The sequence below is a fragment of the Tasmannia lanceolata genome, unplaced genomic scaffold, assembly GCF_043159265.1.
Source record: "Tasmannia lanceolata isolate RefF3 unplaced genomic scaffold, GAP_Taslan_0.1 ptg000015l, whole genome shotgun sequence".
Classification (NCBI taxonomy): Eukaryota; Viridiplantae; Streptophyta; class Magnoliopsida; order Canellales; family Winteraceae; genus Tasmannia; species Tasmannia lanceolata.
This window is the reverse complement of record NW_027518692.1, coordinates 14,112,315-14,139,552: the sequence shown is the minus strand read 5'-3', so window position 1 is coordinate 14,139,552 and position 27,238 is coordinate 14,112,315. Positions and strand designations below refer to the sequence as shown.

Below are 27,238 nucleotides of genomic sequence, written 5' to 3'. Positions count from 1 at the left end.
TCATTAGGTGCTAGAATAAGCACAATACACACTAAAAAACCATCACTTAAGCAAAAAAACACACACTCATATTGGTTCTCTTAGAGGATTTTTTTAAAATCTTCTAGAGGGTTAGGACAAGGCGATCCTCTCTCCCCCTTTCTCTTTGTCATAGTGGCTGAAACTTTGAGCAGGCTGTTGGGTAGAGGCAGTACAAGTGGCCTAATTGAAGGATTCAAGGTTGGGCGAGATGGTACAGATGTCTCATTTACGGTTTGCATATGATACTCTTCCATTTTGTCCCCCTGAGCCGCTCAAGTTTCTAATCTTAAATCTGTCCTTAGATGTTACGAGTTGATCACGGGCCAACACTCAAATTTGCTTAAGTCTAGAATTTTTGGCATTAACATTGATTTGGTGACAACCCAAGGTCTGGCAGGTTTATTGGGTTGCAAGGTGGACTTTCTTCCTTCTTCTTATCTTGGTTTGCCTCTTGGGGTTGGTAGGCCTAACAAATTAAATATGGATCTTATTGTTGAAAGGGTTGAAAGAAGATTGGATAGTTGGAAGTAGAACCTTGTATCCAAGGGTGGAAGGGTGACTCTCGTCAAAGCAGTTTTGGCTAATATTCCTATATATTTCTTGTTTGTCTTTAGATGTCCCATGAGCATTATTAATAGATTGGAGCAAATCCAAAGAAGCTTCCTATGGAGGGTGCAAGAGAGAGAAAAGGTATTTAGTAAGTTGGGAGGAAATCTGCAAACCTATCAAGGGCGGCAATCTTAGGATAAGAAAGATCAAAGAGGTTAATCAAGCTTTGTTAGGAAGTGATTGTGGAGATTTAGGGAAGAAGTCTCTCACCTATGGGTCAGAGTAATTGACAGTAAGTATGGATATTCTATTGGGAACTGGGCAATAGAAGACGGATTTAGTCATTAGGGGTTGACTGTATGGCGTGATATTTTGCGAGTTAAACGTAAATTTCTAAATGGGGTGCAATTCAAAGTTACCTCAGGGGACTGAGTCAGATTCTGGCATGATAGTTGGAGTACACCGCTTCCTTTAAAAGATTCATTCCAAGAGTTGTTTGCCATGGCCTCGTCCAAAGAAGCTCTAGTCCGAGATTGCTTTCTTAGAAGAGATGGCTAGGTGGTTTGGGTGCCTTCTTTTATCAGAAATTTCTTCGATTGGGAGCTTGACACGGTGAGTTGATTTTTGAGTGTCTTGGAAGGTTGCTGCATCAAATTGTCGGGCTCAGATAAAAGGGTTTGGACTTGGAACTCCACCATTATTTTCACTATCAAATCTTTCTACCTACACCTTGTACTTGATTCTGGGGCCTCCAGAGTCGCCAAAGTGTGGTCGATCCTAGCCCCCTAAGCATGGCTATTTTCGGTTGGGCGGGGCGTGCCTTGGAAGAATTCAAATGATGGATTTCCTTCGAGAGCGGAAGATGCTCATCATTGATCATTGTGCTCTTTGCATCGAGGCGGGGGAGTCAGCAGACCATATTTCCATTCATTGCAAGTTGGCCAGAGAAGTATGAAGTTGTATTTTGGTTAGATTCGAGATTGCTTGGGTTTTCCTGGCCTCCCTAGTAGATTTATTGGACAATTGGTCCCTTGTTCCTTGGACAAAGAAGGGGAAGTTCTATGGAAAATTTCCCTCCTCACGACTATTTGGGTGCTTTGGAAAGAGAGGAATAATTGGGTGTTTAAAGGACATTCCAAGAGACCCCTCTTTCTCGCTAATAAAGCTGTTGCCATAGTTATAGCTTGGGCAAAGGCTTCTCCTCACTTTATGTTTGTGTCTGCCCATGATTTATGGTACAGATGGAAGGAAATATGCAATAGCTCAGAGTTGAGATCTAAGATAGCACATGTTTGGATACCTTCCGATTTGGGTTTCCTAAAATTAAATTTTGATGGGTCCAATGTTTGAAATCCGGGGCTGTTGGGCATTGGAGGTGTTCTTAGAGACGAGAATGGTTCTGTAACGTGGTCTTTCTTGGGACCAGCAGGGATAGTACTCTAGCGAAACAGAAGTGCAAGCGGCCTGTCAAGGAATCAAACTTCTTGAAGAGTTGAGTTTGGATAAAATAATTGTGCAAGGAGATTCTCTTAATGTCAATTGATGGCTTTCTGGTGCCCATTCCTATCCATGGAGGTTAGCTAAATTTCTTGAAGAGTTGAGTTTGGATAAAGTAATTGTGCAAGGAGATTCTCTTAATGCCAATAGATGGCTTTCTGGTGCCCAGTCCTATCCATGGTGGGTAGCTAAATTATTTGAGGAGATTATAGATAGGGTGGGCGAATCCTCTCCTTCCTTCGTTCATGTGAGAAAGATAGGTTAACGAGATAGCCGATAGGCTAGCCAGGGAAGGGGCGTTGAAAGAGGCGTTTGAGCTTGACGGTTTTCTCCCTCCGATGTCTTTGTTCTCCCCTTCTCTTTGGGGATTTTTCTCCAGAAAGGGTGGGCGAATCCCCTCCTTTCTTCGTTCATGTGAGAAGATTGGCCAACGACGTAGCCGATACGTTAACCAGGGAAGGGGTGTCAAAAGAGGCGTTGGAGCTTTATGATTTTCTTCCCCCTTGATGTCTTTGTTCTCCCCTCCTCCTTGGGCATCTCTCGTCTCCTTTCTTATGTTCTTTATTTCTTGATTTGTATTGACCCTCTAGGTCTCTTTCTTTTTAATACAGTCTTTACCATTAAAAAAAAAGGTTTAACAACATCGAATACCTAGTGATCTGCACTGGCGCGAATGCTAGATAATTCAGTACATGCCACATTTTTACATGTAATTTATATAAATATATAATCCATACACCAAACTTTGCATGCAATTCATATAAATATAGCACATAATGTTATAACATACCACTAATCTACAAAATAGCAAAGAAAGATATTTTTTCTTCTCTAAAATAATTTTTTAGCCAACCCCAACTAGTTTGGGACAAAGGCTTTGTTGAGTTGAGAAAATAATTTTTTAATATTTTATAAAAATATAACAAAGATAGAAAATCGATTTTAATTAGCCCCGCCTGTAATGTAGAAGTGGCTTCGCTTTATGTATACACACAATGTATATACCTACATACATATAGATATATACATACATATACATAAATGAGGAAACAGTTCCTGCGCTCGAGCACAAATAAGCTTATCTGTGCTCGAGTGCCGGAAACATGGTGGGCCCACATTTTTTGGGTGATCCTAAGCATTCATTTGAAAGGCCCCATCATGTATGGGGTGTGTACCAAAAATCAGCTCCATTGGATCAACCTAACCCTTCCATTTGTGGGGTGAAAAAATGGGCAGGTTTGTGGACAAACAGTATCTTCCCATTTTCTCACCCACAAATGGACATCCTAAGATGATCCAATAAAGCTGAGTTTTGGTACACACCCCATCCATGATGGGGCCTTTCAAATGAACACATTCCTTTTGGCAGGACGGATTGTGGGATTTATTGTTAGGGAGCAATATGTATTAGTTGCCATATACATACACTGATCATATTTATTATTGTACTTATCGATGTTTTAAAACTGTCTCTGATGAGAACTCGGCCAAGGTAAAAGGGAGTTGACTTGGTCGTGTCGATGTTTGGCTTGGGGAGTTTTTAAGAAGTGATGCTTATTGAAGAATAACATGACAATTTAAACAAGGGACATTATCACAGACCTACATCCTTTTGATTGCGCAAGAGAACAATTTTCCTCCCTCTCCAGTTTCTAAAATGAAGGTACCGGATCTAGATTGTAGTTACTAGTTAGTTTATCTTGTGTGCAGAAGGAAATCATTTTTCTTTTTTTTTGAAAATGGTGTGTAGAAGGAAATCATACCCCTACTTTTTTGTTCTTCTGGATTATGGATTCCACTTTTTAGTCTTTTGTCTATTTACTCAACTCAACAAAGCCTTTGTCTCAAACTTGTTGGAGTCGGTCTTTTGTCTATTTACTATGCAAGAAACTTGGTCTGGTTGTTGACTTCTGATAATGTTATAGATTCAAACTGAAAACTGTTTTCATGCTCATACAGCTTAGGGTTATTAGTAAGTGAATTATTTTTGTTGCACTTCTTGCATCGATTTTTTTAATGTATCAGATTGCTTTATTGGATTATCTAGGAGTAACAACATACTTTTTTATCTTTTTTTTTTTTACGAGAAAGACAATGATTTATTAAAAAAAGAAGAAAAATTACATAATTACATTAATGTCAGAGGGTACCTTATTTTTTGAAATGGTCAGAGGGTACCTTATATAAGGTACCTTATTTAATGTCAGAGGGTACCTTATATACAGAGAATTCCTGCAAACCCCAGACTTAGCCAATCTATCTGCTACATCATTAGAGCTCTTAGGAATGAAAAGGAAGAAAAGTTGTTTTCCCTAGCACTGTCACCGATCCCATCAATGATACTAGTCAACCTTTTCCCCTTAGTCAACAAAATTACATTCCTGGAGCCAGGAAATTACACTTGGGGGGGCCGGACTTATTTACAGTTGGCTCCATTGGTCATTGGTGGTGGTGGGATGTTGGGGGGTGGGGTGCATGGCCACTAAACTAGCTAAGCATGCATGCAACATAAAAGAGAATTTGCAAGTCATTGGGGGGGCCATGGCCCCCCTTGTGCTATATGTGCCTAGCCTTCTTCAACTTGCAACTACATGGGGGCTTAACCTTTTACTGTGCGATTTTGTGAAGAATTTCCAAACCAGCTTGTAATTTGTAAGACTTGGTTGTATTTGAGAAACTCTCTTTATTTGTTGCAGTGCACTACAGAGCATGGGCTGAAAGCACCATGCACAAGTTTGAAGACACATGGAATGAACAACGACCTATCGAATTGATTTTAGGAAAAGGTAATTCTTATTAACTTGGTTTTTGAATTTTTGTCACTAAATATAGTTTCTGCAAGGCAGTCATGATAGGCACCCTCAAAAGAATTACTAGTTTAAATTGAAATTTGTTTGTATTAAATCTGAATTTGAAATATTAGTAACTTTAGCTTGTCTCTCAACAGAGAAAACAGAGATGGCAGGATTGGGTATTGGTGTGTCAAACATGAAAGCTGGTGAACGTGCACTATTGCATGTGGGTTGGGAATTAGGCTACGGTAAAGAGGGGAGCTTTTCCTTCCCCAATGTTCCACCAATGGCGGACCTCCTATACGAAGTTGAGCTTATTGGTTTTGACGAAGCCAATGAAGTAAGCTAACCACAATCCATAATGATTTGAGGATCTAATCATGGTTTTAAATTTCGTCCAAAATCCGAAATTTCGGTTGGGACCGAAATTTTGAAATTTCGGATTTCGGCATAGATTTCGACCGAAATTGGATCATTTCAGCCGAAAATTTTAAAATTTCGGTTTCAGTAGGGACTGAAACCCGAACCGAAATTTGAATCCTTGGATCTAATATGGAATTATGGATTCCTTGTTAATGTATTCCTTGAGCAGTTTGAACTATGATTAGGACACTTTATTCCTGCACATCTGTATGCGTATGTTTTGAACTATTGGGGCTTCTCATTTCTCAGTATAATGCTTTAGTTTGACTGTTCTAAGATACATTTTTCTAGGGAAAAGCTCGCAGTGATATGACAGTTGAGGAAAGGATTGGAGTGGCGGATAAAAGGAAGATGGAAGGCAACTCTTATTTCAAGGATGAAAAATTGGAGGAGGCTATGCAACAGTATGAAATGGTTACTGACTTTTTGATATCCTTTGGATTTCTAAATTTGGAATCACATATGGTTTCTTTTCTGAGTTGTACAGGACTTTGTTTTGATGGTTATCTTTTTCCTGTCAGGCCATAGCGTACATGGGAGATGACTTCATGTTCCAGTTATTTGGGAAATACAGGGATATGGCCCTGTCTGTGAAGAACCCATGCCATCTCAACATGGCAGCATGCTTAATGAAGCTGAAGCGTTATGAAGAAGCCATTGGACAGTGCAGCATTGTATGTATATAAAATTCTTCATATGTTATTCTTGATTCATAAAAATGTAAATCACTAGTAAATGGAAGATTGGAACAATACGTACTAGGCGTTGTTTTGGTTATAATGGAATAAATATGTTTTGGCTTTTGACCATAGATTACATCCAAATTGTTTTTTTTCTCTCTAAAAAAAAAAGTAGCATTTGAATTGACAGTATTGCTGCTCTTTTTCTGAGTTTGCATCCTTTTTTTGTTTTGTTTTTTCAAATGGTATCTGAGATTGGATCCCACTGTATACTTTTGTTACTGATGTAATCGTGGTCCTTTTCCCTTTGGGAAAATGACCAAATAGAAGGGGTTTCTACTGACTATGACATTTCAAGAGGGGTGTTTTCTAAATCACCAATCAAGAGTGCATATGACTAAAATGCCCTTGACTCTCTCTCTCTCTCTCTCTCTCTCTCTCTCCCCCTATCAAATCACCTTTTTGAAATGATTACATTTAGAGAAAAACAAATCCCAAAACCCACCTTTTTCCCTCTTCTTCTTCTTCCTCCCACCTACCAAAAAAACGTACGTATGAAAAACCCAAAAACCCCCATTTTTGAAACCCAAAAACCTCCATTGTTAGATGCCAAAAGCTCCATTCTATTGCTGAAAACCTCATTTTTAGATGTAAAAGCCTTCCTAACCATTCATTGCATTGCACAACGCCTCCATTTTCAACAAATATTGGAAAAAAACGTTATTGGATTTGGAAATCTTAAAAATCTTCACTAGAAACCACCATTCCATTGCAGAAAGCTTCCATTTAATGGAAAGGTGTGTATTTTTACCCCTCTCCCCTCTCTTTCCATTATAAGGCATGTTTATAAACTTGAATGAAACTTTTCCATGTTAAACTATTGTCTTCCATTGCAGAAAGCCTTCAATCACTATTTAATCTTATTTAAATTACTTTAAACACTTTATAATCATTGTTATTTTTCTGTAAACCACTAATTTCTTAAGTTTAACTAGTATTTCACTACCATAAACCGGTACTGAAGTGGGTGTTTATAAGTGGTTTATATAGCTTCTTTGGTTAAGAAACCTCCGTAGTGGTTTATAATCGTAATTAATGGTTTATTAAGGCTTACCAGTGGTTTAGAGTGTTTATAATTGGTTTATAATGATTTATAAATGATTTATACAGGGTGAGCAGTAGTTTATAGTGTTTATAAGTGGTTTATATAGGCTTATAAGTGGTTTAGAGTGTTTACAACTGGTTTATATAGGGTAAACAGTGGTTTATATAAGCATATCAGTGATTTAGAGTGTTTATAAGTGGTTTATGTAGGTTTATCAGTGGTTTATAGTGTTTATCATTGGTTTATACAGGGTAAGAAGTAGTTTATAGTGTTTATAAGTGGTTTATATAAGCTTATCAGTGGTTTAGAGTGTTTACAACTGGTTTATATAGGGTAAACAGTGGCTTATATAAGCCTATCACTGGTTTAGACTGTTTATAAGTGGTTTATGTAAGCTTATCAGTGGTTTAGAGTGTTTATACATGGTTTATACAGGGTAAGAAGTAGTTTATAGTGTTTGTAAGTGGTTTATATAGGTTTATCAGTGGTTTAGAGTTTTTACAACTGGTTTATATAGGGTAAACAGTGGTTTATATAAGCCTATCAGTGGTTTAGACTGTTTATAAGTGGTTTATGTAGGCTTATCAGTGGTTTAGAGTGTTTATACATGGTTTATACAGGGTAAGAAGTGGTTTATATAGACTTACCAGTAGTTTTAGAGTGGCTTATCAGTGGTTTATAGTGTTTATAAGTGGTTTATATAACCCTATCAGTGGTTTAGAGTGTTTATAAGTGGTTTATATAGACTTACCAGTGGTTTTAGAGTGTTTATAAGTTGTTTATTTAGGATTACCAATGGTTTAGAGTGTTTATAAGTGGTTTATATTGGCTTAACAGTGGTTTATAGAATTTATAAGTGGTTTATATAGGGTAAGCAGTGGTTCATATTTCCTTGTCATGACTTAGTAGTGGTCTAGAGTGTTTAAAAGTGGCCCGAATTGTCTTAGTAGTGGTTTATGTTGTTTTATGGAGATTTAGTAGTGGTTGAAGTTGTGCATAATTCTTAAATGGTTGCTTTACTTGTTAATTGGAATGATTTTTTTTCAATTGGTTATTTTGACAATGGTTTAATTTTGTGTAAACAGAAGAACGGTAGAACGAAGAGCTTCTTTTATCTTACACGTCGACGGCTTTGTAAAGGATGCAGTATCATTTGAATACATCGGCGGGAAGAAGTTGCCCGTAATTGTGGGTCGAAAAAAAATTGTGAAAAAATTGGAAGCAATTAGGGGTTTAAACCAAACTTTAGGGCTCTAAACCATACAATTCTAAGAAATTAGGGGTTCAAACAAAACTTTACGACTTTAAACCATATATTTCTAAAAAACATAACCAAACTTTAGGGCTTTAAACCATAGATTTCTAAAAAAAAATTAGGGTTTTAGTTGCTGATTTTCCAAACTGAAAGAAAGAGAGTACCAACCCTAACTTATTGGTTTGAGTCTAAACTGATTTGGGAAAATTATAGAGTTTTCTAAACTGATTTTCCAAAATATACGGTTTTCTCAACTAATTTGGGAAAATATAGGGTTTTCTAAACTAAATTTCTAAACCAAACTTGGAGGTTTAAACCAATAATCTGTGAAAAATTTGGGGAAAATTAGGGGTTTAAACCAAACTTTAAGGCTTTAAACCATAGATTTCTAAAAAACTTAGGGGTTTAAACAACTGAAAGGGAGAGACTACCAACCTGTGAGAGGAGGTTCACTCAGAATAAGAGGATACTGGAGAGAGGTGCACGAACCTGAGGGGCATTGTGACCCTCTAATGGACGGTTGGGATCATCCCATGAGAGAAAGAGGGCATTGTGGCCCTCTAATGGACGGTTGGGATCATCCCATGAGAGAGAGGGGCATTGTGACCCTCTAATAGACGGTTGGGATCATCCCATGAGAGAGAGGGGGCATTGTGGCCCTTTAATGGACGGTTGGGATCATCCCATGAGAGAGAGGGGGGCATTGGGGCCCTCTAATGGACGGTTGGGATAATCCCACGAGAGAGAGAGGGGGGGGGGGGGGGCATTGTGGCCCTCTAATGGACTGTTGGGATCATCCCATGAGAGAGAAAGAGAGAGGAATTGTGGCCCTCTAATAGACGGTTGGGATCATCCCATGAGAGAGAGGGGGGCATTGTGGCCCTTTAATGGACGGTTGGGATCATCCCATGAGAGAGAGGGGGGCATTGGGGCCCTCTAATGGACGGTTGGGATCATCCCACGAGAGAGAGAGAGAGAGAGGTGACGGTATTTTAAAAATGAGGGTATTTTTGTCCTAAACCCTTGCAAACCAGTCACCATCACTATAGATTGGTTATTTCCAAGTCTCCCCTCTTCATATGTCATAGTGAGTAGAAAGTCCTTTCATTTGGTCATTTTCCCTTTCCCTTTCTATTCAAGTATGTATAATTATCCTACTTAATTAGGGAAGCTTTTTTTTTTTTTGGGGATTTCCTAGCATCCATCGCAGAAGGCATTTCATGGATGGTCTGTTGCATGTGAGCGCAGCCACCTCATGAATAAAGACAAAATCTACTTAAAAGTGAGCTTATGTAGCGGTTCCCACATGAAACAGATCATCCGTGAAATGCCTTCTGCGATGGACGCTAGCAAATCCCTTATTTTTAATAGTTTTCTAAATTAGGTAATCTTGTGTTCTAGCAGTAAGTGGGAGGTTTCAGACATACCTAATAGGTGTTTTTGTTATTATGAAAGAAATGTAGCTTGTTTAGGCCAGAAATTACATCAGAAAATTTTAGTTACTGGAAGTTATGTTTCTTTCGTTTAATTGAGTTGGGTAATGGGCTATATCAGGTGTTATCAGAGGATGAAAACAATGTTAAAGCATTATTTCGGCGAGGAAAAGCTAGAGCAGAACTCGGCCAGACAGATGCTGCACGAGAAGACTTTCAGAAAGCCAAAAAATATGCACCAGAAGACAAGGCAATTGTGAAGGAGCTGCGTTCGCTTGCCGAACATGACCGAGCTGTTTATCTTAAACAGAAGGAGATCTACAAAGGGATTTTTGGACCGAGGCCCGAACCTAAACCTCAGCGACTAACTTGGCTCATTCTCATTTGGAAATGGCTGATATCTCTATTCTCTGGCCTCTTCAAAAGGCGCAAGGCTGACTGATTGAACCGACCTTTTCTATGTGGTAAGTTTTGACTAAGCTATTTTTAATTTCAATAGATTGTTCACGATAATACTTGGTTTTATTGTTTTTCTTATCTTGATCAAACAAATATCCTCTTAAAGAAAGGAAGTTTGAAAATATAACATAACTCCGCCCTTAGACTCGTGACGCTTACCGACTGAACTTGAAAAGAGCCCCCTATCACGCCTTTCTCTCAAATAATACCCTTTAGAGTATTTGTCGTCATCTGGTTGATAATGAAATATTTCTTTTTGTTCTTTTGATTGAAATAGTATGTACCTTATATGTTCCAACCTCTGACTTTGACACTAGAGGCATAATGCTCTATTTTTTTCCATCAAAAGCACACTCAGTTCACTTGGAAATCAGAAATTTTTGGCGAAAAACAGTTCTTACCCTCAATATTTTGCCACCTTACTGGATAAGGCTCTGAAAATAACTGTTGCAAATTAATGGTGGGCAGCATATGTGGGTATAATGATTATGTATTCCTTGATGCTCAAGTTGAGGAGTGTCACAAAGCCTTAGGGATATGAACAAGTTTACATCCCTACATAAAAAGCACAAATAGTCAAATTCATGCACATCACATGCCATTGGTCATCAAAACTCAAATGAAAGTTGTGAAACAACCAGTCAGTTACTTCAAAAGCTTAAGCTGATGGAGATGGCGTTATTTAATCTTTTATACTTTAACACTCCCCCTCATGTGTGGCCACTCTTTCTCGGGTTCGCCTACACATGGAACATGTGCCCTAGGGGTGCAACTTGGGTCGGGCTCAACCCAAACCCGACGGGATCCACCCAATTTTGGCTCGGGTTGGGTTGGCATTTCCCGAGTTGGGTTGGGTTAGGGTTGGAAAAGCCATCCTGATTTAATTTCGGGTTGGGTTAGGGTTGAGGCATTGGCAACCCGACCCGACCTCAGTCCTCTAATTTTATCATGATTTTCTTAGGCTTATGTTTCTTTCGTGTATTTTTCTGTTTGGCCCTAGATGAACCCGAAACCAACGACCCGATTTGGAGGCGGGTTGGGTTAGGGTTCACAATTCTCAACCCGAGGATCGGGTTGGGTTGGGTTAGGGTTGAGGGAATGCTATCTTGGGTTGGGTTAGGGTTGGCCTCAACCCGACCCAACCTGACCTGAGTTGCACCCTATTGTGGCCCCACTTTTGGGTTTTGGCCATTGCATGTGGATTTTTGCTATCAAGGAGGTTTGGAGTTTGAAGTTTGAACTCAGGACCTTTGGCTCTAATACCATGTGAAAAACCAGTTGGTCCAAAAGCTTAAGCTGATGGAGATGGCGTTATTTAATCTTTTATACTTTAGCAAAAGTAAATACGCAAATATAAAACAGGACTAGGACACATCAATGATGATAATTTTTGTCTTCATCTTCAATGTCATTATCATCTTCATCATCATAGCAAATGCCCTCCCCCTCATGATCATTCTCATCTATTAGTACATGATGATGCACTATAGCTTTTTCTTTAGCTTTACTTGCATCAATATGCGATAGTATTATTTATTGTGACTTGAAGTATAAGTAGATTATGTTTTTCACAAACCTAGCAGTAGAAACTAGAAAGTAAACACACTCTGAGGAGCACTCTTTCTCCTCTCACTTGCCTGAACCTAGGGCTGAGAAGAAGCTGATACAAAACTGCTCCCAATCCCAATCTCATTTTAGTTTGGGTGGAAGATCATCTTAACCAGTAGGATTTGTCTGTATAGCAGTGACATCAAACATCATGTCACTGTAATCCATCCAACTAGGATTAGCAAGAAGAACATGGTTTCTTTCTCAGTGATCTACTCCCCGGAATCTATGTGATCCACCATTGCAACTTGGTAGTATACATAACATCGACTAGAGCAATGCTTCAAAATGAATCGTTCTCTTTATTCATTATCTATAGCTATTCCATAGCAGATATTTCCTTCATAATACAAAAAATACAGATACTCTGTTTTGTATGGACCTATAATAAAAGCTATTTTAAAATAAAAAATCTTATTCAAAAATCAAAAGTTCCCACGAATGATTAGCTGACAACTAAAAAATACTCCATCAAATGTCCTCCAGTTCCTCTCACATCACAAAGCAGTGAAACACTAGATGTTACGCTTAGGCTCTGTTTGGATGCCAATTGCAAGAAGATTCCAGGTAATCCTCAAGCCAAAAAAAACCACTTGTCCGATACTTTATGGTGCTGGGTTGCCAATGTAGCATCAAAATCCCTAACAACTACCAGACAAGAAATGACAGTAATATTGACATGTCTGGTGATGTGGCATCGCTAGGATTTCCGTATGAAATAACTCAAAAAAGAAGAAACTTCTTAGGTAATCCTCCCCTCCTCTCTCACTCTCTCTCTAACTCTCCCTCTCCCTGTTAAGTTGCATCCAAACAGAATAAAGCACTTGTCTTTACATGGATTTACCAGGTGTTTAATTGCATGTAAAATCCTGCCCCCCCTCCAGGGACATTAAAATAAATTCACCAATTAACTACCATAAGTACTAAACATTTTATTAGATATCAAATAGTAAAGAAAGCAATCAATTCAAGGCATGACATCAAATTAATTTAAAACTAAATAAGTAAAAACTAAAAACTAAAAAGTACTTGGATCCACGTTGCTTCAATTGCCGATTGTCATAGTTATGCCCAAAGGGACCTAAGGCTTTGCGATACTCCTCAACCTGAGCAATGATGATATTTTGCTTTCCTTCATTAGGTATCAATCTCCTAATGCAGTCCTGACTTTTCTGTCCTCTTATGCCCAGAGAAGATGAGACTAAAAAATAAAGTTAGGTTAAGTAAACCAATTTGGTAACTTCATTAGGTATCGATCTACTAATGCAATCTACGAAGCCTTTGGTGATCTCATTATGCCTGGAGCAGGTGGGGCTGAAGAATAAAGCCAAGTTAAGGAAGTAACCTGCTCCATGAAGGTGGATGTGTAGATGGTTATCCCATCTTCTGTCAATAACTCTTCGGGTCGAAATATACTATGACCTCTTATTCTTCAATATCCCTCTTATATGGCTTCCTTGGACTTATTCATGCTCTCAGATAGCTACCAAGCAAAATACTTATTTTTTTTTTGAATTGGAACTACCAAGCAAAATACTCTGACCAAAGTCACACAAACATTGAGAATAAATCTATAGTTCGTGCAGAAAGTCCAATAGTGCACTTGAACGTTCTACCTAAACGGATGTCTAGTATACCTGCTAAAAGAAGTCACTACACACAATTATCTATTGTAGAACTTTCTTATTCACCATGAGGCTCTATATGGTCACTAATCTTTATTATAACCTTACTCTTTAGATTTTTCCTTTTTGTAATCCCATGAAATCTGTCCAACTCTCCATTTTATATTTGATGTAACCTTCTTACATTTTATTTGGAACACCTGCTAGATGTTTCCTCTAATCGGGTAATATCTCTACGCGATATAAGCTTATTGCAAACATTTTTTTTTTTGAATGGCAAGCTTATTGGAAACACAAGGAAATGATATCCCTGCTTGTTTAGAAAAAGCTATGAATATAATTATGTATGTGTATGTATGTATGCATGCATGCATGTGCGTGTGTGTATGTATGTATGTATGCATGTATGCACACACATACATGTATATAAATTGATATAGATATATGGATGTTATAACCAGTTCAACCATTTGGTGGTGGAATAACACAATGCCATGCATTTTACCAGGGTGCTGAGAAGTAGATAATTGAAGTCACCCCTGCGAGCAATACTAGCACTACAAGTTCGTTCTATTTGAAAGGAAGATATCAAAAGGCAAATCTGTTCCCATTTGCATTGCTCTTGTAATGGAATCATTTGCTACTCCTGTGGAGGCTATTTAATATAAATTAGTAATATTGAAACTTCTTTTGATTATGATAATATTTACAAGAATTACAAACCTATCAAACTGTATTTATTCCTGTTATGGAGATGTTTGTTTCTCATTTCTAGTCTCTGTTACTCTCTGTTTTTTTTGGCTCTGCTGTTCTATCAATCTGCACTGATGAGTGAAGCATGAATAATTGCTGTCGTTATATTTAGATCATCAATCTTAACTTTGAGTAGTGGGATATTGCATAACAATTTTTTTTTTCTTTTCCTTCTCAATTATGATTTGATCGTTTTAAATAATTAGGTACAACATTTGAGATTGTTTCACCTCCGTCGCCTAGAAAGCCTTTCATTTTTTTGGAGGGCTGAGTAAAAAAACATGTTTTTTGAGTGAGATTAACCTCATCCCTTCACAAGAAAATGAAAGGCTGATTTAGTGATTTCGGGCGACCCACGTAGCCGTGATGGAGGGGGGAAAAACTTAATAGCTTTTTATGCTTGTCTTATTGTTTTTCATTTCATTCAGAAGCAAAAATGGTGTGAAGGAAATATGAATAACTGAAATTCCAGTTCATAAAATGTCACAAATTTTAGTCAACAGGGAATCAAATTATTCACTAATGCTCCTTTATGTATCGGAGCATCCATGGTCATGTCGGTTAACGATTCTGTGAAGGTTGAGAACTCGACGTATATGACAACAGAACAGTGCCTTGTTTTGTGAGTTAGATTGAACTGAATAAGAATCTCCTTGATGTTTTCTATTGTAACTTTCTTGGATGAGTGTGAAATGAAATTTTCTTGGATGTTTGGAGTATTTATACATTTTTTTGGATGTAAACTAAAGTGATACAATCAGTTGAGCAGTAAATCTAAGTAAACTATAGCTTACTGAATGAAAAATACAAACTATCATTGAAACTCCCTCCCCCTCTCCCTGATATGAGATTGGCCCTTAGAATCTATGAAGATAAAAACCGAGCATTTCACGCTCATTTCTATGACCTGGGCTCCATTGCTCTCCACAGTCTCGTCTTTCTCGTTGGCAATCAGGATTCCCCTTATCTTCTTTCATGGTTTTTTCATTTTGGGTCTTCTTGAAATCTGTCTCTACTGAGAAATTCTTGCTTTTCCCACATGTTTTAGTCAGAACTTGATCCCTTCCTTCCTGCTGTTTATCATTTTCCATCTTTTTCCACTCAGATCTCTGCTTTTTTAATAAGCAGAGATTGGGAGGATTGTGAAGTGGAATTTAAAGGAGTGTTCTTGCTGTGGATAAGAGTGCTGATTATGAGCCTTTGTTTGAATGCCCTTTATCTTTGTCTAGAATATAGAACTGTCACGTCCTTGTATAATTTTTTGTGGGTGGGTAGAGATATGAGGGTTCCAAGATTGGAAGGATTTGAGTGGCTTTGTTTTCTTTGGAAATTGTTTGGTGGATAATAGGATTTGCTTTCATCTGTCATGATCAATTGGATTGCTATTCTATGAAGAACATGCCAATCTTTTCATACTAGGGTACGTTTGGTTATCATGAATATCTTTTCATGATAAACTAGTGTGTCCAAGTAGTGAGAGGGGCAGGGCAGGTGGTGTCTAAAATGGCTAAAATCGGGAAACTAAGGTCTCCAAGTGGCGAGAAATTAGGAAACAAAAAACTCTACTCAAAGCTCATATTTAGCCACTTCTTACCCTCATCTCAATTTTGCCTTCTCAAATCTCTCCTCCCCCACGCAAAACTCATCCCTCACCACTTGAAGACACTGATTTAGCATGAAGAAAAATTCCCGGCACCAGACATCGCCTTAGGGCATGATGCTTGGCAACCATGAAAAAAATATTCCATGGAATATTAGTGGGGCCAGTTGTGAGAGATGGGTGAATAGGGAAAGACTTGAGGGGGCAAGAGTCATGGGAGAATGATAACGGAAAAGCCCCTGCAAAATATAAGAAAAAAACAATCTAAATTAGCGTATTATTTATGATTGCTTTATGGGGATTTCTCACTCTCTAATTGTCTCTCCCCCTCCACACCACCTCTTTTCCAGTTGGGTGCACGAATTTTTAATAGAATAAATTTTCATAGTTGGTTGAAAAATTAGTAGAAATAAAATGTTTGAGATGATTATATCATTCTCAAAAGGAAATATTATTCTAAGGGTAACCATCTAATGACTTGATTTATGTGTCTTAACCAAGCTTATGTATCCATGGCATCCCTATAGTAAAAATTTCAAGTTACTGCAGTATTAGTGGCTATTTATCACCACGGCAACGATGAAATGCTCAGGACCAACAAGCTGAGTGTCTAAAACCGATACAAAGATTTTTCTTTTGTTTTTATTAATTTTTCAATTCAAAGGTTCTCTCATCCATTTCATAGTTTAGTAAGCCCAGAATTTAAGTTATCCTGGGATAGTATAGCTATTTTTTGTTCATGTCTACCTTTGTTCTAGGAAGAAATATTACCCAAACAAAATTGGTGAACGGGGGACAAGATAATTTCTATCCAAACAGGATAGCCAATCCCGAGAACTTCTTATCCAAGGATTTCTATCCAGTGGTAAACAGTCCCAATGGGCTTGTTCAGGGATAGCTCTATCATGGATATCTATTCCCATTGAGCAACCGGTTGTAGCAGGTAGGTCTTCCTACCCTGCTAATGGGAGGTCTCATCCTGTGCTGCAAAGCCACCAAGTCTCCCCTTCAAAATAGCTAGATCTACTAGTTCCCTTTCAGATGCAAAACCGGTAAATGTGTTCACAAACCAGAGATTGTAACATTTGAGCAAACCAAATGGCACACAGTTATTCAGATTCCAAACAGCGAATAAAGAACCAAGTCCTTTTTACTGTGAATGTGTTCACAAACCAGGTCCAGAACAGAATGTGGGAAGACAAGTTCCATTCAGCAGACCACCAAAGAAGTCCTTGAAGCTACAAAAAGAGTACTAAAAAAGCATAAAGTTGATCAAACCCATCAAATTCAACCTCATACCTTATTGGCCAAAAAAAATATATTTTCAAGATTCAGTGTGAGACTTGACTATAAAATTTTGGCGGCTGATGGGGTTCATTACAACCGGAGGTCCAGCTGTGCGAGGCCACGCCTGAAACTTCTTATCTGTTTCTTCCCACCATCCTCCATTAGCAATAGTTTTTGGGGTGGTCCCTGGGGTTTCAGTCCCCACAATGTGAGATAAACAAGAAAAGCTAAAAGTCATGAGTAATGTTTCAATTAAATTAATTAAACCAACTGACCTCCGAATAGCTTCTTATCAGCAATCAGCAAATCTGAAAAGTATGCAATTCCAGAGGCTAGGACCAGAGAACCGATGATGTACTTGGTTGTCATGATGTACACACTGCACTAACTAAAAATTACAAAACCTTCAATATAACATAAGAACCATTAAAGACTTTAGAGCAAAAATAATTACCCAAGTCCATGAAACGATAAGTGGGGAGGAAACCTTACTGGAAAACACCCATTTGGACAGCACATCAAGATTACAGGAAACGAAACCAACATAAACAATAGATGAGGATCCAATTTTTCCGTAGAAACTGGCACCCAATCATCTTATAAATCTCGAAAGAATTGGGAACACTGTTCTACTCAATAAAACTGAGCACATTTTCCATAGTCTTATATTTTCGTACTACTGAAACCTCTAACCACTAATGAATAAAATGGATAGTAAAAATCATCAGTCAGATAGCCAAATTGCAACCTCAAACATGAAACCTGACAGATAGCAGCCACAACGTAGCTCTGTATTACGAGTCAAAATGGAATGATAACAAGCAATTAGGTAGCACCACATGGAAGCAAATAATTTTTGAGAATGAACATGAAAGTGGCAGACCACACCCTCAGCTCCAAGCATATAATGGGTAAGCATTTTCAAGGTTAGAAATCATAATAATGCACATTGATCTCTAATTGCAATCTTCATCCTTAAAATATAACATACAGTATTGTTCATCCATTTCATTCAGCCTTGCACAAATGGACAGATTGTTGAACTCCGCGCTGCAGTCTTGCAGGCTCATCTCATGTTGTCGCATCCCATGAAATTTATCATATAATGACATCATATAATCAGCCCGCATAAATTGTTTGTGTAATTTCTGCTTCATATGCTCCCAATGTGTATATCTTCACCTTCCCTTGTCTAGATCGTTGTTCCTCCAATCGTTTCTAACATTGAAGGGCAACCCTTTATAGATTCATCTTTATGAACAGCACCTTCCTCTCTTCAGCTATTGCCTTCCATTCAAAACAATTATCCAAGCTTGCCTCCCAATCAAGGAACTCTTTTGTGTGTTTCCTTGCATACATTTATTAAAGTCTGACATTCAAGCGATGATTGGTTATTTGGGGTCCATAGAGAGTCCGTTTTATGAAATATCTCAGAGACCAAAAGATGTACGGGCAGTTTATTTATCACCAAATAGAGATGAATATTATACGGTAGCAGCAAGAAATTCTTTGGCGCTGAGTCACACAGATAAATTATTTTGTTGCGAATGAACAAGATATTGAGGAATTGCATTTAAAAAAAAAAAAAAAAGACATTGAGGAATTGTCAATATACAAGATCATAATTATTGATACGGGTCTTTTCCACATAAAAAGGGAATCTTTTGTTACAATAGAACCAGAAGTGATGAGGAATATTAAAAAATCGAAGTCGATTTCTCGATTCCTTCCCCACCTGAATTTAATTCCAATACATAAGCTATGAAAAGGATTTTCCATCTCTTCATTACTATCTTCCCTGATAATTCCTTTAGGCTCTGTTCACTTGCGTTCCCGGGAAAGCAAATCCCTGGAAAACAGCCTCTTTTTTCCTTGACAAGACAGAATTCTCGTGTTCACTTGCTTTCCCGGGAAAATAGAATTACACATGTGGAATTTTTACAATAAGTCAAAAAATGACATGGAAAAGCCCATTCTCCCCCCCCCCTTCCCTTTATGCTTTGTTTGGTTGCCGGATTTTTTTTGTTCCTGGGAGTTATGTGGGAGAGTTAGTTAAATTTTGGTCCCATCCCATGTTTGGTTGCCTTTTAGCACTAGGTTTATTCTAATCCCACTCTTGTAATGATTACTTGTGGGGTGAATTTTTTAATCCCACTTTTGTAACGATTGCCTTTTCATCCCATCCCAAGATAACCCCAGGAACAAAAATAAACTCAGGAACCAAAAATAAGCTTGAGAAGAATTTTTTTCTACCCAACAGTTCAAGCAACCAAACAAAGGTTTTTTTTTTTCCCACCATAATCCGGTCAACCAAACATGGGATTTTTATTTTGCCAGGATACTTCTAGGACTTTTTTTTTCCCACCTATCTCCCAGGGTATTTTTTTCTCCCACATAACTCCCAGGAACAAAAAAAACTCGGCAACCAAACAGAGCATTAGGGATTTCATTTCCCGGGAAAACTAGTGCAAAAAGAAGGGCAAGCAGTTTCTCTGGAAACCTTTTCCTGCGCAAGTGAACAGTCCAGAAACAGTCCAGGGAAACCTTTTCCTGCACAGATTCCCTGGATTTCTTTTCCTAATGCCACGTCAGATTCCCAGGAAACATTTTCTTTTCCTTTCCCGGGAAAACAAGTGAACGGAGCCTTAGGATGCTCAACGAGTTCATTATTTTGGTTGCCTTTCGGTACCACCTTCATTAGAATTCTGCTTGCTCTTGATTTTGTATGTTCTGAAACTCACATGTCAAATGCTCTATTTCTCTCCTCAATTCCAGCATCTCCTCATATTGTGCTTGATTCACACGAGCACCACATTCTCTACCACATGCAGCCCCGAGAATTGAGTTGGCTCTATACTAATTATACTGCTTACCCCCTGAAGAGCACTGGTAATCCTTCCTTATCTAATAAAATTGTTATCTTTATCAAACAAAAAAAAGAGTTCTATGCTAATTTGACGTAGCACAAACATAAGTACAAATCTAAACAGATTCGATCTACAAGAAATAAAGAGTGGAAGATCCAAGAGAAATAGTGTGAAGTGAGAATTAACAGCACAAAGATCGTGCTTCTATCATACTACTTGATCTACAAGAGTACATCAAAGCATAGGGATTGTAAATAAGGAGGTATGTTGGACTCCCTCTTTGGCCAACTCATCTATTGTCCCGTTCATAGAATGCCGCCATGATGAAATGACACGAAATGTCTGAAAAAGCAGTCCATCACCTCGTTTATGAAATCAAAAGATCACCACAAGAGCCTACTTAGATCTTTTAGTCACAGAATAACACTTTGAGAATCCCTTCAATGATTAGAGGATAAAAAATGGGAAGAGCTAAATTAGACTCCATATCTGAGGACCTTGATCTCTGATACCTTAGAATTAATGATCCTTACAGACCCAAATAACCCACTCTAGCCACCCCATCATGATCACGGATGATTCCCCCAATGCCAGCTCTTAGGTGCCATAGCTAAAATCGTCAAAGTTCAGTTAGAAGGAACCCCCAGAGGAGAGCGCACCACCTAGGAGCCGGAGTATCAACGAATAAAGAGTTCCAGCAGTAGATATCTCAGGTGTGCCTATGATTAAAGCTGAACTCCCAACAAAAAACATAAACAAGGATGCCCAGAATAGAATGAAAATGAAAAAAACAGCAAGAATCACTTTAATTGATATAGATACTCCCTGAAAAACTTTATTATTTCGATCCTACCTTATCGCTCCAAAGGGCAATGGGGTGGCAAAGGTTCTACAAGATCTGACCGTTGACGACCTTGGGAAGAAGGTCCAAGAATCAATAACCTGAGATACTGATCTTGGGAAGACCCAGTGAATACCAAGATGGGAGAGCACGAACCTCGAAACATGGTTAGCAACCACAAAGTAAATCTAAAGGTGGTCCACCAACTTTGCGTTTGCCTGGCATGCCAAACATCGGTTAATGATGAACTATCTACGGTGGATGAGGTGATCCACAATCAGGATCTTATCCAAGCATGCTTTATTGGTAGGTAGAATCGAGGAAAATGGTATTATCCAAGCATGCTATCCAACAAAAAACTAGCGCATGAGAAGGAGCAAGGCTAGGCCAGAGCAGAGGATGGCTGAGGATAACAAGACTCGCAATTTTGATTGCATCTTGACCTGATCTATATTCTATAACCTATCCTACAGTTTTTAACCCAAAATAAAATCTTGCTAAGAAGACTTACATATTACATAACATGGGTGATAAGAAAGTGAGAAAAACAGTCGATCACATCTGTCTTCTGTAATCATAGGTGTGCAGGACCTGCCAACTATATCAATTCTAAGGTCCAAATGCTCAATTTGGCTATTTTTCTAAATTTTTTATTATCAAATGTGACTAAATAGTTTTGATATGGTAACTATGAATTTTCATGCATATCTAAAATACATTTCCAAAATTTGTGTAACTTTAATTGAAGGCTGACTTGGAATATCTGCTACCCAAATCCATATCAGACCATGAAAATGCTAAACGAATACTTTTTGGAAAAGAATTGTAAAACCACCATTAATCAATGAAATTGGTAGATTCCAATATAGAATATCCTCTAGCAACAAGATCGAAATCGCTAACATGTGTAACGTAATATTCAATCATCATGCTGCATCGTACTGCATCAACTAACATAATCTAGTTCTTAAAACAATGATAAATATAATTTTCGTAATTCAGGGAATAAGTCTGTTTGATAAAAAAAATCAACAGTAAATCTGGTCATGAAAAAAATCACAACATAAACAGGTCTTTTGTACATCACAAAAATATGACCATTCACAAATTTTTTGATTTTTTATCTTTCATTTCCGATAAACCAGACTAGTATTATCCAATCGGGAAGAGTCAAAATGCGAACCAGCACCCAATCCTAAATTGTATAAATCTTCGAATACAAAAATTGGAACCTCTTGGCCATATTAATAATACCACCAGCCAAGGAGTTCACATCTTAAAGTGTCCAAGGACTTGACTTCATTTGATCTAATATAAAAGGTATATCTTTTTTTACAGACGAGTCAGAGACAACAGAAAATGAAACAAAGGAGCACTTTCAAACTAGCCTTGGAAATTAAACGATAATTACAGGATATTAGAAATTACATGTTACATGCCTAATTGGCCGTAACACAAATGAACAAGGAAAAAGATAGAAAAAGAGAGATAGAAAGGTTGATTCGAGGCAAATGGACCTCCTAACGGTTCAATTCGAGAGGAACCATGACTCTCCTAGAAACAAAGTTTATTTCTTTGCTGTAAAATTGATGTGATCCAACCGTTGGATCATCATTTATTTGCTTTATGGACCATTAGATTGCTATATTTTAGTCTTATTGGACTCATTTATTAGTTTTCTTATTTCTCATAGATGTGAGGGGATGTCCACATCACTAGTGCCCACTCACATGCACACATACACTAGCCTCACCCCTACCCTTTTATTTCATTTGTTGAGACCCTTTTACCCTTAAAGGCTTATTTTCATAAGTAGTGGGAGAGGGGTAGAATGGACTTTGGTGCACTTAAGTTCTTTATGCACATGGGGAAAATAAGGAGGGATTTGGGTCCACCACCACATAACTCACGTATATGACAGAGACTTGGGAGGGAAAACCCTAGTTTTTTTTTGAGTTTTGGAAAATAGAGTGCAAAGCACCCCAAGAGAGCCGATGGCTCTTCTTCTTCTTCTTCTTCTTCACACGCCATGGGCGTTTTCTCCCCTCAAAACTCACATCCAAGGTGAGTTTTCTCCCTCTTTCTTCTTCCCTTCTCATCTCTCTCATCTATAATCTTGTCTTCTCATCTCATCTTCTTCAAACATCTCCTTCTACCCTCATATTTCACCTCTCTTCTAGAAACCTCTACTACTTCTCTTCTTCTCTACCATTTTTACCACTTTAATCTCCTTTTCTACTTGTGGGTCACCATCTCACTCTTCTTGCACCCATTCTTCAATATTTTCACCATTCCCTTGCACATTCCGAAGGTTCTCTTGGAGGATGTTGCTGCCCGCACAAGATTCAGGCCCCGGACTTCTCCACCATCTTCATTTGGGACCCGTTGTGAGTATTTTTTTTCGCGGAAGTGCTGCTGCGTTTTCGGAAGGTATTTTAGAACCCTAAACCCTTCATTTCTTGGCCTTTTAGCCCTCGTTTCATAGTAGGTTTAACCCTTGTCCCTCACTAGTGTCATAGGAGGCTTTTCACCCTTGAATAGTGTTTGTGGGCCCTAGTTTTAACCATTCAAAATTTCTGGACAGCAAGCTATTATTCTCAGTTTTTTTTTTGTTTTAGACTCCATTTGGTTCATTTAAATGCAATGAAGAATTGATTATTTGGATTACGTATGACCTTCTAGTTTTTATACTTGATATGCCATGGTTGGTTTTGGTATTGCTTTTGTAATGCTTTGTTAGCGTTGTATACTTGTAGGGTTCTCTTTGCAGATATACGACGTTGTCATGCCCCAATTAAGCTGTGTGTGAGTGGTTTGGGGCCGTAACAATGATAAAAAGGGGCGGATAAATTTGCCCTCTTTACCTGTTGTGAAGCCACTACAAGTACAACTAGTACACACACTGTGCCTCTCTACTTTCGCTCTTACCATCACGAAATTGTCATTTCAGATCTTTGAGCCATAGGCATCTCTCTCTCTCTCTCTCTCTTCTCTTTTTGAACAAGAACCGTTGGTGGGGCCCAACAAGAAATGATTTAGATCTTTGAAGAAGGTGGACACGATAAAAAGTGTATTTTTTTTAGGAAAACACTTTTATAACAGGATTCCTTGTTGAAAATAAAAACGGGCTGGATGCGACCATTGATTTGACCAAGGTTGCCAGAGCGGGAATCGAAAGCGGGAATCGAAGGCTCCCAGGGAAGAATCCTACTCAAGGTTGCCAGAGCGGGAATCAAAAGCGGGAATCGAAGCGGGAATCGAAGGCTTCCAGGGAAGAATCCTGCTTCCTTGGATTTGACCTTTTCAAGATGGGGATTTGAGCTCCCTTCTTTTGTATTTTAGTGGACGTGGCCCCACTGAATGATGCCCTTTTTTTTACCAAAACGGATTCCCATTTTCCTAGCTGTGCTCTTTTTTTTTTTTTTTAAAAAATTCACTTGGGTCCACCTGGTTCGAAGATCCAAACCGTTCATTTATAGGGCCACGGTTTAGTAACATTATGACGTAGAGTGGCAGCGGAAGGGATTACGAGTTCTTCGAATTGGGTCAAGTGTGCTAGATTAAAATGGAAAAGGGGACTGATTTTGCAGGAAATTAGGGATTCGTACCAAAATCAGATATAGGGTTCTATTTCTCAACAAACTAGAAATGGAAAAACGATATCTACGAGCAGAATTTAAAGATTCAAATAGAAATTCATATGATCTAAGAACAATAACGAAGGATAATGCAGCAAAAATGGATAGAATTCCCAAGATAGGAAAAGGAAAGTTATAACTCTTCAAGCGATCTTGCACTTGACAAGATTTACTTACCATGAAGGTGTCGGATCTTGCACTCGACAAGAAGAACCGACAATCCGAAGAGAATATGCAAATCAATTCATGACAGTGCAAATCTCTAATGGATGAAACCTCCTCCTCCATTGGAACACTTTCAAGATCCCTCCAAACTCCAAGTCTCCAAAAATCACATTGTCAAAAACTAACAGTAACTCTACGTCTCTACGCCAACCCCTATTTATAGGCATTGTAGCCCCTTTAAGTGGATGACAACACATCATTATAATGATGTGACACTCCACTTAAGCACAAATCCTTGCACTTTTCACTTGTACATACAATTGCATAGACAATTGCGTTACTAACAAGCCACATAGTAGCCTTCTTGCATTTAATCCATGTCTACCCAAATATTGGCTGTTAAACCACGTCCACACCTCTCCAAGTCTTGCCGATCTACATCACATTAGGGGCCCAACAAATGACTGGTTTGGAACTTCTAATAAGGCGGGCCTCATTGTATCTTTGAAAATATATAGTCACCTACGCATTACACAATATAAAGTGGGTCCACATATCATATGGCACCTACTTGTAGACCCGGCAAACGGGTAACCCGGGCGGGTACGGGTAGTTTTTACCCGTGATTCTACGGGTAGCCATTTTATGTACCCAGACCCCACCCGGGCGGGTACGGGTATACCCGGCAACTGAAACAAGTAGAGTGTAACAATGATCAGTGTTTTCTGAGAATGGAAGAACCGAACTTTTCTCAAGACCGAAATAGCTTACAATGCTTGCTATAATAGCTTTGCGGGCAAATTAAAAATAATAGATTCTTTTTTTCGCAAATGGCCCAGTCTACTAATGTAAAATCCAACAGATGGTGACCTCAAACATCATAGCCTTGCTTAATATCAGTATAGTTAAATGGCAAAAACGAATTCCTCCAATCGGATTAGAAGGATTCCTTAAATTCCATCTGAAAAGCCATCCAACATTTGATGAGTTGCCTACATTAACTTGGGGTTTCTACTTTCACATCAATTTTAAATTTCACAATTTCACAAAGCATAACCTAACAGACAATTTCACAATTTCAAAAAGCTTTATAATACCCTTCTCCTTCAAAATCCTAACCCTAACCCTAACACTAACAGACAAAAAATCGAAACCCTAACCCAAACAGGGATTACCCTACCCCAAAGTTCAAACCCTACCCCAAAAATCTAGTGATCTGCAGACTACAGAGAGAGGGCGAGAGAGACATAGAGTTAGGGTTAGGATCATACCCCCTAACCCTGTTAAAATCAAAACAAAATCAAAACAGATGAGAAAGAGAGAGAGGTAGAGAGAGAAACCTGGGCGAAGGTAGGAGGCCGTCGGACACCGGAAACAGAACGGACGGTCGGAGACGGCCGGAGAGAAGGCGGTTAGGGTTTCAAGCTTTCCTATTTGCTCTGTTGAGAGAAGTTCTCTGTTGACACTTGACAAAATGAGGAGAGCCACACACGCACGATATTTAGGTTTTAATTTTTCAAGTTTTACGGGTACCCGCAGCTCAACCCGCTTCCGATCAGCAATTTCACGACACGAAAGGGTCGGGTAAAAATTGATGAAGGGTTCTAATTTGCGATACCCGGACGGTCCGGGTCACATTTTGCCGGGTCTACCTACTTGCATACATCATATAATGCATTTTTTTTTTAAAAGAAGAGTCACTGGGGCCACTTTGGTCAAAGATCCAAACTATTCATTTGTTGAGACTCAACATAAATAGGACGTGCCCCAAAAACTCATCTCCATCTCAGGTCCTTTCGGAGGAGTCAAAAAATACTATGATGGTTCCGTTGCTTTATATATTTATCTCGTCTGTGATTCAGCAATCCCAAAGTTTCTTTATGATCCGATCAAATAAGGAAAAAATGATCTTTTTTTTTTTTCATTTTCGTACTCTTTCATAACATAAATACGGTGACCCTAACCTAACCCTCCGAACTAATACACATCATATATAAATTTCTACAGATGGATTTTTGGAGCAAGGCCTATTTACATTCATGGTTTTAAATTTCGGCCGAAATCGTGGGGACCGAAACTGAAATTTGGCGAAATTTCGGATTTCGCCCTTTACCAAATTTAGAACCGAAATTCCGAAATTTTGATTTAATGTCATTTTATTTAAAAGAAAATTGTTACAAAATTTCGGTCCGAAATTTCGAACTGAAATACCAAATTTCGCTGGGGTCCAAAATTGGTACCGAAACCAAAATTTATAACCTTGCTTACATTGGGTCGCAAGAAGTGAACAGTTTGGATAATTCAAACAAAGTGCGCCCAAGTGATTTTTTAAAATAATACACTATTGTGTTGTCCACCTTTTTCAAAGATCTTATCTATTCATTGTTGGGCCCCAATAGGGTTGCAAGTTTGGCCTTGTCAGCCCTAACCCGCCCTGAGCCCGAACAGGGTCTGGGCTGATTTTCCAACCCTGAGGGCGGGTCAAGGTTCATTTTTTAGGCCCTGACTCAGGGTCGGGTCGGGTCAGGTTCAGGATTAATACCTCAGGTTAGCCCGACCCGGCCAGACCCTAAGTTTTCTATTATAGAACTGAACCATCTGTGCATGTTTCTTTTGCTAATGTTTTCAATTATCTTGGAT

General features: G+C 38.5%; 1 protein-coding gene and 1 long non-coding RNA gene across 2 annotated transcripts in view; one reads left to right on the top strand and one right to left on the bottom strand.

Annotated features, from left to right (window-relative positions):
* Positions 1–14,215, top strand: part of LOC143845551 (peptidyl-prolyl cis-trans isomerase FKBP42-like) — a 31,332-nt gene extending 17,117 nt beyond the window's left edge. The window contains exons 4-9 of the mRNA XM_077353930.1: positions 4,764–4,853; positions 5,015–5,199; positions 5,574–5,696; positions 5,804–5,956; positions 9,877–10,219; positions 13,956–14,215. Coding sequence (XP_077210045.1) covers positions 4,764–4,853; positions 5,015–5,199; positions 5,574–5,696; positions 5,804–5,956; positions 9,877–10,197 — 872 coding nt within the window. The 3' untranslated portion in view covers positions 10,198–10,219; positions 13,956–14,215. The remainder of the gene's footprint in view (positions 1–4,763; positions 4,854–5,014; positions 5,200–5,573; positions 5,697–5,803; positions 5,957–9,876; positions 10,220–13,955) is intronic.
* Positions 14,216–16,932: 2,717 nt separating this feature from the next.
* Positions 16,933–26,097, bottom strand: LOC143845461 (uncharacterized). Its single transcript, XR_013234417.1, has 3 exons — positions 25,939–26,097; positions 17,363–17,475; positions 16,933–17,273 (listed from the first exon to the last, which is right to left on the bottom strand). It is a non-coding gene; the product is annotated as an uncharacterized LOC143845461 (long non-coding RNA).
* Positions 26,098–27,238: the final 1,141 nt, after the last annotated feature.